Source organism: Rhipicephalus microplus, chromosome 9 (genome assembly GCF_043290135.1).
Source record: "Rhipicephalus microplus isolate Deutch F79 chromosome 9, USDA_Rmic, whole genome shotgun sequence".
NCBI classification, from domain to species: domain Eukaryota; kingdom Metazoa; phylum Arthropoda; class Arachnida; order Ixodida; family Ixodidae; genus Rhipicephalus; species Rhipicephalus microplus.
This window is the reverse complement of record NC_134708.1, coordinates 20,201,101-20,215,875: the sequence shown is the minus strand read 5'-3', so window position 1 is coordinate 20,215,875 and position 14,775 is coordinate 20,201,101. Positions and strand designations below refer to the sequence as shown.

The 14,775-nt window shown below is 42.3% G+C and overlaps 1 protein-coding gene across 5 annotated transcripts in view; it reads left to right on the top strand.

Moving 5' to 3' along the window:
- Slob (Slowpoke binding protein) overlaps window positions 1–13,003 on the top strand; it is a 38,388-nt gene extending 25,385 nt beyond the window's left edge. For all 5 annotated transcript variants that reach the window (XM_075873269.1, XM_075873267.1, XM_075873268.1 and 2 more), the window contains one exon: window positions 307–13,003. In XM_075873269.1, coding sequence (XP_075729384.1) covers window positions 307–811 — 505 coding nt within the window. In that variant the 3' untranslated portion in view covers window positions 812–13,003. The remainder of the gene's footprint in view (window positions 1–306) is intronic.
- The last annotated feature ends 1,772 nt before the right edge of the window (window positions 13,004–14,775 follow it).

Genomic DNA, 14,775 nt, shown 5'->3' with positions numbered 1-14,775 from the left:
TAGATCTGCGAGAGGTGTGAATGCTCTGTTTCAGTGTAAGTTCCCGTCTGTGCAGCATGGACATTCATGTTGTGTCTGTGATTGATTGTGGTTTGACACAAACCTCTCTGCACTAAGAATCAACATATGAACAACCTAGCATCACCTAGCTAAATCCCAATAACAATTTAGAAGCAACCAACTAAGCACAGAGTATGGTTACAATACTGGTGAAGACCACATTGTTGCACTGCTTTCTGTTTAGCCTATCACGGCCAGTGCAGAGGAACGGGAAAGTGTGCATTGCATGAGTGTCTCTCACTGCAGAGACCTGTTGCCCCGGGGCGTTCGGGCCAAACGGCGGCCGCCAATGAGTCCCAGTCAGGCACCGCTGGTGCTTAAAAAGCCTTGTCTGCCACCGCCGTGTTCCTCGGAGCTGCTCAGTCCGCCCCACGGCTCTTCGTCTTCTCCGCCTCCGGAATTTTCCTCGTCCCCTCCGCAGGCCGAGACCCCGCCTCCCAAGGGCACGTCGACGTGTCCGCCCTCAAAGGCCTCGGAGGACACGTCTCCTGCCGACACTGAAATCCCACCCCCTCTTGACGTAACCAGTCGTGATCGCAAGGCGGAGCCTCTTCAGAGTGATGATGCCGCAGTCACCAACTTCGTCACGCCTATCTTCGAAACCCCACCACCCAAAGTTCCACCCCGTCCGCCCGTATGGATCCAGTCGCAGTCCAGCGTCAGCACCTGTGGCTCCGTCGAATTCTGCACACCGCCGTCCAGCCCGCGTATCGACGCCACCGAGTGGTGTAGTTCGGAATGTATCACGTGACCGTCTGTGCTACAACTACGTAGTTATGCTATTCTAAGCGAAAGCAAAGTTTAGGAATATTTTCACGTGCACTGGGGTCACGTCTGCGAATGGTGGTGCTTAGCTACATTTGCACGAAAGTACAGTCACACCCAACATGAGTAGCAACATGCTACCCATTGTCAAAGCGGCGTCAGCACTGCATGGTGGCAATGACATAAAAAACAATCACTGACATAAATACTGTTTGGACTACTGGTATTTTTAAAGCCAATTTCATATTTGCCAGTGTTACAGTATAGGCTTGGAGCACCTCCAACCACGGCCACAGTGTAGCAACTCATATTAAGTGCCACTGTTCGCACGCAGCCGTCACATTCTCCTTGCTGTTGAATAGGAGAACGTTGAGCGCAGTTTGACTCTGGTTGACATGGACGCTAGCTGACGCTCGTTCGTTCCAGACGTAGGTAAGAGACGAGCACAGGCCAAAGATAGTGCACTTATCTGTACAGTCATCACCAGTGCAATGCCATAGCTGAAGCAACGCACACACACTTGTGCCTCTGCCTTCGCTGTTTGATATTACTGCAGTCTGAATGTTCCACATCAGTTAAGGGGGGTAGGCTGCAACATGGTCATGAAGGGCACGAATTTTTCTTAGCATCTGATGGCATCATCACACAATACTTTTATTTAACACAGTGTTCTTTAACCTCTCCCAAGACACAGACGAGCTGTGCTTTACCTAGCATTACCGGTAAAAATGACCACAGAACAGCTAAGTGTCAACGAATCTTTATCTTTTGTGCACTGCCACATACATCCTGGCCTCATCTCAGTGCTTAGTCGTGCTCTGGTAGGTTGCAGCACACATACAATTAGTTTGTGAAAGTAGGAAGGAGTCCAATAATGAAAATTGGGCCATTTTTGTTCATAATTTCGGATGCTAGTAAGGCTGGCACTGAAAGCGTTAACGTACCTAGTACGAACAGACTAGGCAGTAGTCATAATGGTGCCCCGCAAGCTTATCAACATTTTTGTCATTGGAACCATGATCGAAGTGAAGCTATCTGAAGCTGTACGATGGCTGCAGTGCTTTAACCTTAAATGTGTCAGGCATTCGTTTCAACATGACGTTGAGATCGTGTCACGTACCCTTCAGTGCTCTTCATTATCTTTGAGAAAATGGTGACATCACAGTAGTATCGTTATTTTCTGCCAGGTAGCGCCGCTTGCACAAGTTTTTGACTTGAATCTGCCAGGCATGCTCTCTCTGGTTTCTAACGAGGACTGACCTATGAACATTAGTTCTAAGTATGCGGAAGAATACACACACTAAGTGTAGCTTATTTCAAGAAGTTCAAGAGTAGAGCAACACTTGTTTGGAAGAAACAGTAGGCTTCCATATTCAAGTACAGTAACAGTGCAGTGTTGGTGGCTATTCATGTATGTATCGTAAACCTTGAGGAAGCAGTTTGGTTCGCAGTCTCTCTCTCTCTGCAATCTTTGAACTTGTTCCTAGCAGGTCAGATCCCATGCAACTATGTTAGTAGGCGATGTAGCTGCAAACTGGCGTTATGCAGATATCTATGGAAGGGAATGATAAGTGGTCGTCCCGGTCAGAAGTTCGCAGTGTTGGGACTGACAGGATGGTAAAGGCAAACTGGCCGATATTGTGTGAACAAGGGAGGCCTCTTCTTGCAGGCAATATTTCAACAACCGTATTTTTCTTCGATTGGTCCGCAAACTAAGCAGATATTCACGCACACGAATACCTTTTGCCGGCTGTGTACTTGCTCAACATTCATTGGCAGTCACTTATGTTCCTACTTATGCTCACTCATCAGTACCAACTCGCAATCATAGTCGCCTCCATTCACGCTTATTCATACTTTGTATATTGCCTCTGTTCCTACTTGCCAGCACTCCTTCACATACATACTCACTTACCCTTACAGTTGCTGACAGTCTGTTAAGTTCATATTCACATCCACTCAAGGTCACGAGCAAAAACTTTATTATTTATTTATTTATTCAATACTGTGGGTCTTTTCAGGCCTATACAGGAGAGGGCATAGAAAGCAAATAAGACTTAATATTTCGGAAATGAAAAGAAAGGGAATATATGCAACATAAAGCAGCCAAAACAAGGATATAACAGCATAAAAGCAATAAACGCTTTTTCGGCACCCATTCATCGTTATTTATTTATTTGACTGATCGGCAGATGAAGTATGATTGTTGCGTTATTAAACATGGGAGGCAATGGCAATTGGTTGCCTTACTAGGTGACTGATTAGCACATCTACGCAAACTCACCGGCACTAACTTTGATCTATGCTAAAGCCCCCTCGCTTGCTATTTCTCTAGCTGATGCCTGTGAAATGAGCATTATGTGAGCATGAATTGGTGCGCTTACGAGTGCATCAACTTTGGTTTGACTTTGCCCGGGGCTCACCAAAATGAGTACTGGTATTGCACATAGTGAATTGTTTCCGCCAAATTACTTGGACGAGCACCGGAAGACGTACGACACACCGCTAGACTAGCAACTTGACAGTTCGGTTGCTATTCCAGGTCAGTTCAGTTCATTTTAACAATTCAGTTGCTAGTCTAGCTGTGCGTTGTACTCAAACTTCAATATATCGAACCCAGATATAATAAAGTATCGGTTATAGAGAAGTAAATGGAAAATAGTCTTGCTCTAATATAGTGTTAGGAATATACCTTTATAGGTAATTTTTTGATATAATGAACCTATCTTCGTGTAAAATGCAACTTTGTTTTAATGAGGTTTGAGTGAGAAAATGGCGTACTTACTTGGCATTGAGATTACAGAGTACAAAAACTGTTTCGCTCCATAGAGCTGCCTTACTCCCGTACATCTTTCTGTCCTCGTCCAAGTAGTTGGCTGGAATGGAACCCTTCTCGCAAAATGAGCATGTCTTGTCAAAATATTACCTCAATGCCAACGCTTCTCTTGCCGACATGTGCTATTGACTGTGACGACACATGCGACTTAGTCACCGTCTCAATTGTCACTCTACATGTTGGTATTTGAACTTGTGCCCGCGTTTATTGAGCATTGACTTGTTCATCAAACGTAATTATGCTGTTGCATAACACGCTTCTGCATAAGAAAGCATTCTCTTCTTTCAGTTCACTCAGTCTAGCAGACACAAATGCCTAATGAGGACTTTTTGTTTCTCGAGAAAGATGCACTCGTGATGCTGCTGATGTCGATATAGCAAGCGTATGTAGGCAGTTGTTCTTGTCAATGGCTAATTGAGTGACCTACTTGGATATCACAAGTGCCTGTGGACTCATAACCAGTGAATTGAAATTGTAATGCTTGTCAAAGAATTAAGTTGCTTTTCTTCTGGTGGGAAAACTGTTTGGTGCTCTGTGACTGTTCAGAAAGGTTACACAAATTGGTATATCTACGTTCCATTTTTTTTCTAAATTCTAGCTATCGCCATTCATTGCGTCTTTTGAAGGAAAGTACGTTTGTTCATCAGCTTTTATCATCGCTCACCAAGTGAACAAAAAAAAGTAGTAGTCGTGATATCTCACTTGCCTGCTTCTCAAAGAAACATGCGGCATATCTTCATAGCTCTTTTCAAATGCACGATTTCTCAAATTGCTGATCTTTTGTTATGCGTGGTCTCAGCGGCATCTCTGTCACTCGTCAGTTGCATTAAATTTGTTGTTCCAACGAGTTTTCTATTATTGAACCGGAATGACCTGCTGCAGAGCGCTTTATCATAATGCTACAAAGAGAGCCATGAAACTTTCCTCAGAACCTTTAAACACAGTGATAGCTGAATTGCTCATGATAATGTATGGTATCAAACTTCAAACCACTGACTTGGTTTCAAGTATCCTCAGATCTAAGTTGTTTTAAGTTCATCTCTGATCTTTACATTGATATTGATACATGTGCAAGCCCAACTCTTTTCACGATGATTCACTACTAACAAGCCTGCATTTTAGCTCATCTTTCTGTTGTCCTTTTTAAACCAAGAAAGTGCTCCTCACGAAGAGAAGGCATTCTACTCAAAGAGCTACATTGCAGGTTGTTGCTGCAACAGAACAAGTACTCATTTTACCATACACGGTACAGACTGGGATCTTGCGTTTTCTGCGTAATTATTACAGTACAGCACATTTGTGAAGACAAGCATGGGAACCAAATTTTATTTGTGCATTATATACTATACATATCTGCGATCATTATATCAGTGTTCAGCTCAAAGGTCAATTGCAGATGTACCGAAAGTAATGTCAATGATTTTTTATATAACAAACAATAAGAGGCCAACGAAACCTCGATGAACGCACTCATAGGAAGCACACTTAGTAGAGGTGTGTGGAAAGTTTCAAAGTGCTTTTTAGTTGTCGTCTTTACATTCTATCACACACTGACGACGGGAAGGTGTAAAGTTTATATCTCAGAAGCACATGGGGCAGTGCCATAATTCTGAAGTAGAATCGTTGGCGACGTAAGTGAAGAACAACTCAATCCTCCGTAAGCACAGAAAGTGTCCCCTCTTTTATTCAGCCTCTGTGTCAAAACGTTTTCAACTGTTGTTGCAACATGGGATATTGCCCTAGTTGTCGTTTTCGTGAGTGTAGAAAAATGTGAATGCTGTTTGGTGCTATTTCTTTTCTAGCATCAGCCACAAAAGTTTAAGTACGTACAGTGGTGTACATCGTTAATGGTAATGCACGAGTGTCAAGAGTGTGCTACTGTCTTAAATTTTGACAAGTGTACAATAGTTCGAATATAAAGCGGATGACTTAAAGTGGTTGGTTGGGTGACTTTGGTAACTTTCTACACTCAGCGAATCGAGGTAGTGCAAGCTAGTACTCGCATCTAAGCACTGGCAGAGTGATGTTGGAGTATTTCCTTTAACGGCTGACCACACTGTATACGTAGTGCATGTTTATCTCAGATGTAGCACCGTCCCGATACATTTCCAGTTCATGAGACTACCGCTGTTTAGAAATTTGTATGGCAGTAAACTTTTTAAAGAAGTCATTCTTATCGTGGACATTCTGAGATCTATTGGCAAAGTTTACACTATGGATATTAAAATCACCTTTCTGCTCTTTCCTGGAAAGGTTGCATTTTTGTATTAAGTCTTAGACAAAATCTAGAAATCAGGGGGTGCCTCTTGGAGATGTGTTGTTGACATTGAAGGGATTGTGTAATTTTCAGGGGGACTCTGTCCTCATGTTTCCTTCTTACCGATAGGTTGAATTGTTCCTCGAGCAGTTGTTGGAGGTCACACGTTATGGATGTGTGTTTCGTTATGAGTTGGTGTTTCCTTCAAAAGCCAGAGAAAAACATTTTTTTACGGCAGAATATATGTGTAGTAGTGCTTGATGTTTGACATCGCAAGAGGAAGGTCTTTCTTTAACGTGTAATGATTCCTGTATGTATAGAATTTTCTGTGAAAACTATCATGCAGAGATAACTCTGGTGCTGCATTTGATGAGCTGTTGCAAGAATGATGGGACATGCATGTATTTGCCTGATGTTTGAGTTTGTAGCTTCGATGTTTTTCTGTCCTTCAGACACCTTTGTTAGCGTTCCCTGTGATAGTTTTTGTAGTGAACTCTAAGCCTCTATGTGCCACCCAACACACTTGGTTTGCCATGCATACTTTGAATTTGTGTGCACCTTTGCCCCAAAAGAATTGTGCATTGGAACAAGTCATTCATAATGGTTCCGAGTGACAAAGACAGTGCAAATGCTGCATCTTTGTTCTCTTGTCTCGCGTTCGCGTCTTGCACTTGGAACCATTATGAATTATATTGTAGCTCACTGGTACGTGAAAACCTAGCGGAGTACTGACGAGAAACTGTTGCCTTGAAGCGTGCTCTGTTGATTTCAAAACATGTGTGACTGGTCAGTACGAGAGTCCAAATGTTGATTACCAATGCACGAGTCTCCGAAGTCGTGTGAATTACGCATTTATAACTACATGTTCCATGCAGTGAAACGAGAAGGAAGGGAATTCTGAGGGCTCGTTTTTTTCTTTTGACGTAAGCTCAAAAGACTTATAAACCACCTTTTGATATTTTTTTAATGTTTCAAGTAAATGAGCGCATCATGTGCAGAATGCCGTCGCGATCAACGATTCTAAACCTGGCAATGCTACGAACCGCCGGCACGCCACAAATTCCAAGAAAGAATCCCTCCTCATTTCCGGGCTTTTCATGCCTCTGTGTGACATGCCGTTCCTAGATCTCTGACGCACTGATCCAAATACGCCGTAATTGGTCGAGCAAGAGCCTGCGACTTCCGATCAGTCTGCAAGCAGCTGTGCCCGCGTGCATGCGTTCACTGACGAATCAACTGCGGGGGTTGTCTGGCACAACGTGTCCCCGAACGGGTCCACCGTGTTAGCGATTTTTTGAAGGCATGCGCGCAATGCAGGGTCCATACCGGCACGATTTGTATAGGCGTGGCAGTCACGGTTCGCCAGCAAGCACGCAGCTACAATGCCACTGACGGAGTCGGCGGATGGGTTCGTAGAAACCAGAAGTAGACGGTGTTTCAAGCAGCGCGTCAGCGATGACGTACGCCACGGGAGATTGGGAGGGGCATGGGAGGGGCACAGAGCGAGAGGGCAAAGCAGCTTAGCAAGAGGACACCATGGAGGGTAGCTCAAAAGAGAGCGAAAAGAGGGATCATCGTGGTTTCCATAATCAAATGCATCTAACTCCGATATTATGACACCGTTTCAAAAAATCCTCACGGCTCCGTGTTTGTCTCACTCTCGTGCTCAATTTCTTCACAACTGAATTTTTACCTATGGGTGCTTAAGGGCCCTATGATGGATACCTGCTGGTTTTTATGAATGCAGGAAATTTTAGCTATTGAAAAACCGTGTACTAATCTCCAACATAGACAAGCTATAGTGTTGCAAGAGCACTCTCGCTCCAATAGCAGAATAATCGAGTTACCTATGGCCCATGAAACATGCTAAGCAAGTTGTCATGAAAAAAAAAAGTACTAGGTGTGATTGCAACGTCACGGTCACGTCACATCCTTCTAGCAATCAAGATCGGCACCTGTTTTTGCAAATGTGACCTCAATCGCTACAGCAATGACCATGTCATCGCATTGTTTCACTGGCAAAGTCAGTTCATCACAAGGGAGATCTTCCAGACTGAAAGATAACTTAAAATTTAACATCGTCAGGGTTCCTTCAACACATACTTCAGTGATGTAGGGTTAAGCCTTTTTTTATTTCACTAGTTTATTCAAATTCAGTCAAACCGAACTTTATTTGCCGGATGTATATCTGTGTATCAAGGTAGTCTACATGCCTTCTTGTATGATTCAGCTGTAGTTCGCAGCCAAATACCTCATGAACATTTTCTTTTACGGCATTTTGTACTGTACTGTGCTTTGTTTTCAAGCCTAAGTTCAAGAGAGCCATGAGTTGGGGCTCCTTTTAAAACAGTGAATTGATGGTGATCATCTCTTTTTTTTTCAGTAAATGAAGAAGTTCAAGCTTTATACAAATAAGAGTTTGAATGCACCTATTGTGCACATTTGCCTTTTACACAAATGAGAACACCCCATGTTGTTGCAGAATGTTATGCTTGGAACGGTTACAAAAAGGCATTGCTAGGTATGTAGGCTACAATTGTGAAATATGTGAATTGGCTACATTTTTTAAGGTTCTAGTGCTGAGCACTAGAGGTCGTGGGTTTGGTTCTCAAGCCACTGCTGCTGCATCCTAACGTGTGCAGAACGCAGGAATGCACGTGTGCTGTATCTAGAGTAATTTGCGCATTACGTGAATCCGGAGTAGTCGGAAGTTATCTACAGCAGTCCACTGCGACGTATTTTATTGTCCCATTATATCTTCTGTATGTGAACAATCGTGAATGGATCAACTGCTTACAATGAGAGCATAAGCGCAGTGTGTCAGAATCTGAAATATTGAAAGATTGATGGTAATATGGCCAAATATGTAAACAAGCCTCCCACATTTTCGCGAGCTGTGTAAATTTTCTTTTCCCGGCTTTGCTTTTTTCCAGTTGTTAGTCACCATTTGTGTAGCACTGACTTCTTGAGCCCGTGTTTGCATGCACAGGCTTTTAGCTTGAACACCTACCAATTATCTCAGCTCTTTATTACTGGGGGAATAGTTGCTTGACACTACTTAACCTGCTTATGTTTGAAGGTTGACTGAAACCTTCAAGTTGATTGAAAGGTGATGTAATTTATCAGCTGAAATACATGCTGCATTAGTGGCTAATGCAGTGTGACTACATCAGCTCCCTCAAAATTTTGATTTTCATTTGAACCATGTTGTAAAGCATAAAGCAGTATACCAGACTAGCCTGATCTAGCACTTGCCTTTTTAAGAACCCTTGAAATGCACTGCATTTCTTTGTTTGAGCACAGCTGTGATATGTTCCACCACCCAAGACACTGCGGCTTGGGTGACTGAGTGAAGTGCTGGCTTAACTGAAGTGCGGGACATGTTTAACTGCTTCTTACTTATATTACCTGGCACAGAGAACTTTCCATGCATTGTCGTGAGTGGTGTGCAATGTGCATTTCCTTCTGTCTCTCTCTCTCTCACTGTTTTTGTTACTCCTTTATTCCCCTCTCCCCACGTCTGGAATAGCAAACTGGATGTAGTCTAGTTAACCTCCCCAAGTTTCTTATATTTTTTATCTATTTCTCTCATGCATTGCTGCACTGAGCAGACCTGGCAACAGCCTTTTAAAGGCCAACTGAGATGGAATTCTACATTGGCTGAATTAGTTATCAGTCAGTAGTATATAATTCTATAGTAAACCACATGAAGTGAAGCCTGCTTTAGTGCCAGTTTGTTTAATAACACTGCTTCAAAACTGCAATGCTTCATCTGTCAGAAACAAAAATGGGATCCGCACATTGTTGACAAATTATGCCAATGCATATACGTTATAGATGTAAGCAGTGCGAGACAAATGTGTTGCATTGTGTCAGTGAACTTGCAAACCAACGAAGTGCGAGTCCAGGAATAACTTTTGTAACAACCGTTTTCTCGCTGTTATGTCGATGTTTGTTGTTGCGCCAATGTTTGTAGAGTCATGCATTGGATAAGCCAATGAAAGTGATAAAATGTCAAATATTGCTAACAATAGAATTGTTGCAAAAACGTGACATATGCATAACGGAGAGATATTGTGATGCATGTCCAATCTAATGCTCAGAGCCTGTGTCCTGATATGACAGTTGGTGTTTGTCAGGGATTTGTCGCTGAATTGCCTTACCATAGCTGGCCTTGTGTTCTGTGATTGGGCAGTGAGAGCGTGGGGCTTGCTGATCAATACGCCAAGCTTTTTGCTGTTAATGTTAATTCTCATTATATTGCGTTTAATTCACTAAGAAGTGTCTGAGGTTATACTGTGGGTTGTTGCATTTTGCTGAAATTATTGAAACAGATGAAAACTACCTTGTGGAAAACTTTTTCGTTTAGTTGCGTGCACTGTAAATGAGGCCCTTGCGCATAGGCGTGCGCAGGGTTACTGATCAAGGGGTGAGGGGAGGGGGCAAAGGTTCATTGCAGTGCCCCTTCCCCCCATAAAGATAATGTATGGTGCAAAATTTGCCCCCCCCCCCTCTCCCCCTCTTAAGTGACTAGGGGTTATCACACACCCCTCCCTGATTTCCTCCTTGTGTACACATCTGTGCCCTTACACATGAGCAGGAAGATACAAGTCTGTAATTGCCATGCAAGCTTGTCACTAATGACCATTCTGAGGAAATTGCCTGAGAAGAGCAGTGAAGTTTGCAACTATGTGATAGAAGCAGAGGACTACTGCTTTGAGGTTGTGTAAGTAATCCGAGCGAATTGTTTCTAGAGTGAGTGCGATCGCTGTAGCTTGTAGCATGCTTTGGCTCAGAAACTACAATGGCATAGTGTCGTTACGTGCTCCGACAGAAATACCAGAGGCCAAAAGTAGTCCACTTCGCCCGTTGTAAAAAGTGCCGCTATATTTCTTGCAGTTCCCGGCAAGCCCTCAGGTTTCACGCATTCATACTTGCTTGTTCCACTTGAAGCGTAGTCATTTTTATATGAAAGCACCCTTGTAGTATAATGTCCAAATACACCTCTCCTTGCCTTATGAGACATGGCAGGGACGTTCTTCCCACAACAAAGCGAGCCCTGTAACAAACTTTTTTCTGTGGTGTGACGCTGGAAATGCGGTTTCTCCCCGAAAGGTGCATTGTCGACACCGCGTGAGTTTGTACTGAGCCCGTTTCCGTAATACCTAGTGTGTATGACAGTGGGTGAGCAACCACACAGATTAGTCTGCAATTAAGTGTCACGGAGTAAGATGCCTCTCTCACTCGCACAGTGTGCTACGTAAAGTGCTTGTGGCAGTTACTCTTCAAAAATGTTTCAAGTGATTCCTTATGCCAATGGCTTGATCACTCTCACAGGATTTTACATGGCTATCAACACCGGACGCATTGGAGTGAGGGTTAAAAAAAATCTTCCAGTGCTCTCTATTGTTTACCGGCAATACTACATTACAATTGCCGACCCCATAAGTTCTGGTTTGCTCATAGGAAAACTCGCAATAAAGAAAGTAATCTATGCAGAATTCTGCAACATAGCAAAAATTTTATGATGCGATAAAAAATAGTCATCCTCCCAAAAGCAGCATGAAGTACGATGACAAACACAAAGTTGTACTTCTGAAGGATCTGCCTGTGGTTTTGAGTGTAGTTCAGTGCTAGCTTTTCATATATAGCATTGTATGAAATGTCAACATTCTTTTCCTTATCTAGACATTCAGCCTAGCTACCCTTTCTAAGCTCAAATCGGTGATGAGTAGTGGCAAAGAGAAAAGTCTCGAATGTAGAGTAGTTGCATAAGCGAAGCATGTGTTGTGCTATAATCCTGAAACGGTGCGTTGATTGTCTTCAGTGGGGCTACGCATCAAATGAAGCGAGTAGCCTGTAGCAACAGAGCTACACCCATTACTGTGTAATCATTCCGTGTAGCATAGTCTACTGTGCCTACTGGCATCTTTCCTCGCAGCCTTATACAAATGTGGACCAAATATCCCAGGGAACACCTAATTGCTCATCCTGGCAATCATTCTTGACCACTAATGCATCCATGCTCTAGAACATGTCTTTATTGTGTTCAACATTCGTTCTTTGTGCCATGGTTGAAGCACTATGTGACATAGCGTAGAAAGGTCATGCCCAGCCATGTAACCATGCCTCAAGTTGCGAACCTACAATTGTGCAGTTTTGACTGGAAAACACCAGACACTGTGACGCAGCAATAGGCTAACAGATAACAGCTGTATCATCCTTTTTTGTTGAAAAATTGAGTGAAACTAATTGTCTAGAGTGTATGACATGTATGGTGTCTTACACACACATGATGGTATCGTGTATTTCATACCGTGCCATGCCATACGTATCTTGTAGTATATGGTACAATAGACTCTGCTTAAGTGAAACCTGAAGGGACCAGGAATATGTGTTTTGTTTAACGGGAGTTCCGTTTACCGAGGGGTGAACAAGGGTGCAGAGAACACGTATGAAACCAATCGTGCCGGAGGCAGCTGTTCCATTTACGCAGCAGTTCTGATTAACAGATTTTCGTTTACTGAGAGTCTACTGTATATTATATATTTAGGAGGTTACTTGGGGCAAACATTAAAAAGAAATGTGCAGAAACTTTTCGGGAAAAGTGTCGTGTGTTATACGTTTTTGAAGTAATTGAGTCACTTGGGGCTTCTTTTTCTCAAACTTTCTGGTGTAACCATCTCTTCGTTATTCGCATGTAGATTTCATGCACAAATAATCAGTGACGTCTCTCCAAGTGCAAAGCAGCAGGATGGAGCCTTTCGAATTCTAACCAAGTGTTCCACATCGTACCGCACTACAGTGTACAGTGCTATTGAGGGAGATATGCCCGTCCATGAACCAATGTAACTTGCATTTTATCCAGTCAAAATACTATGTACATGCCCCCTTGAAGCAGCCACTTGCATCACCCTACTACTGTTAGGCTCTTTTTCTTCGCAGTGCTCTTCACATTGTACAACTAAACTCTATTGCCTTAGTGGCTCACTTTTATGCCCGAGTTGTGCTAGTCATGTTTTTCCACCTCTTGTACAAGTTTGTTTCCCTTTCTTTTTGCTAATAAAAATGTTTTAAGAAAGAAACCTGGTTTTCATTCCTGTTCATGCGGCTGCTCAGAAAGTCAGGAGTTTGAGTTCAGCTGTAGCAGTCGTGTTTTGACGTAGGCGAAACGCTAGAAGCCTGTCTACTGCGCGATATCGGGTGCACGTTGAACTACACCGGATGATGGAAATTTTCAGAGCTCTTCACTATGGCATGCCCTGTAATCATGTGGTTTTGGCATGTAAAACCAGAAAAGTTATTTTGTTTTGTTCAGGCTATTTTGTTTTGTTCATGACCCTCGACTTCTGGGGACACACTGTGTATGTCCAGCCACATATATGCATTGTATCTGATTCGAACCCCACATATATTTAGCGATTAGGAGACACCTTAATGACAAGAAGCTCGCTCACATTACACAATGTTAAGATTCACATCAGTGTTGAATCAGGTTTTACGCTTGATGGTTTTAGTTGATGTGCGATTGACGTACAGCTTGCAAACGTTATCGTATACTATCTTAGGCCGTGTATCAGCATTGAATTGCGTGACAATTACTCCTAAACTAGAGTCACGTGCCAATGAAATGGAGCTTGCAAATAATTTACCGTGTTAATTTGTATCAAATAGGGTGCCATACTTTATGCTTTTCAAAATTTATGTGACAGCCAACAGATATAAGCTTGCTCATATGCTATTCTACATTGCATCTGTAGCTAATATAGTGGTAAATGTCATATGTCTTTTAGAAGTTAAGTGATGTGTTATGGACATAATAGCTGGCAAATGTTATATACCATACCAGCCTGCATCTGTCGATCACATTGGTTGCGATATTTGATTCCTTTCAGAAGTGATGTGCTATTGATGCACAGATTACAAATGTCATACTATGTTGGTGGTTTGCGTATTACCATCGAATTGAGTGCCTCTACTATGCTTTCATTTATTAAATTAGTCAACTTTTATGAAAAGTGACACTACTTTAGTGTAGACCACTCTCTTATAACAGACAAGAATGAAGCACCTCCGAAGTGTTTTCTAAAACTGCAAGGATGACAAAAATATTGGATGCACGCGAACAAAAAAAGGTTACTACAAGCCCAGCTAGAATGATTAATCAATTTACATGCGCACAATTCTGTCCTTACGAGGCTGTATTTTTGGGCTCGCCAACAGATATGTTTGCCATGCAATGTGAAATTATCTTACTGGAGCCAATTGATTATCATTTTAAACCACTCGCTCTCTATTAAAAAATAAATGAGTATAATTTTATTATTGACACATCACATTCAGTGTTTATGGGGTATGGTAGGGTAAAGAGGTCATCCTGGTTTCAGCTTTACATCTCCAGAACTGTACATTCCTTTAATTCCAGAAATTTTGGTTGTTTAATAAGGGAGCTATTGGATTTCAGTTTATAAAATTTTGACTCTGGTTTTTCTTACTTGCTTCTGGTGGAACACCGAATTCAACATGTAGTGGTATTATTCCGAGACTATAAAAAGTTGCTCTTACATTTATCTCTCATGAAAAAAAGATATATTGCTCTTGCCTGTGACGTGCCGTAAGGGAGATTATCCAAATAATCTATATTTTCTTAATTGTAACTAGAACAGTTTAACAAAGATTTTGGTTCAGACTATTAGGGAAGCTTTTAGGTATAAACTGAGAAAAGTTGAGCATGCTTGGTTCAATAGTTGTCCAGGAAAAGTTCATCAAGTAACGAGCGTGAGAAAAACACGTTTTTGAGTTCGAAAATGCCCGCAAAATGTATTCGCAACAAAGAGTCATTGTTACGTTAAAAATG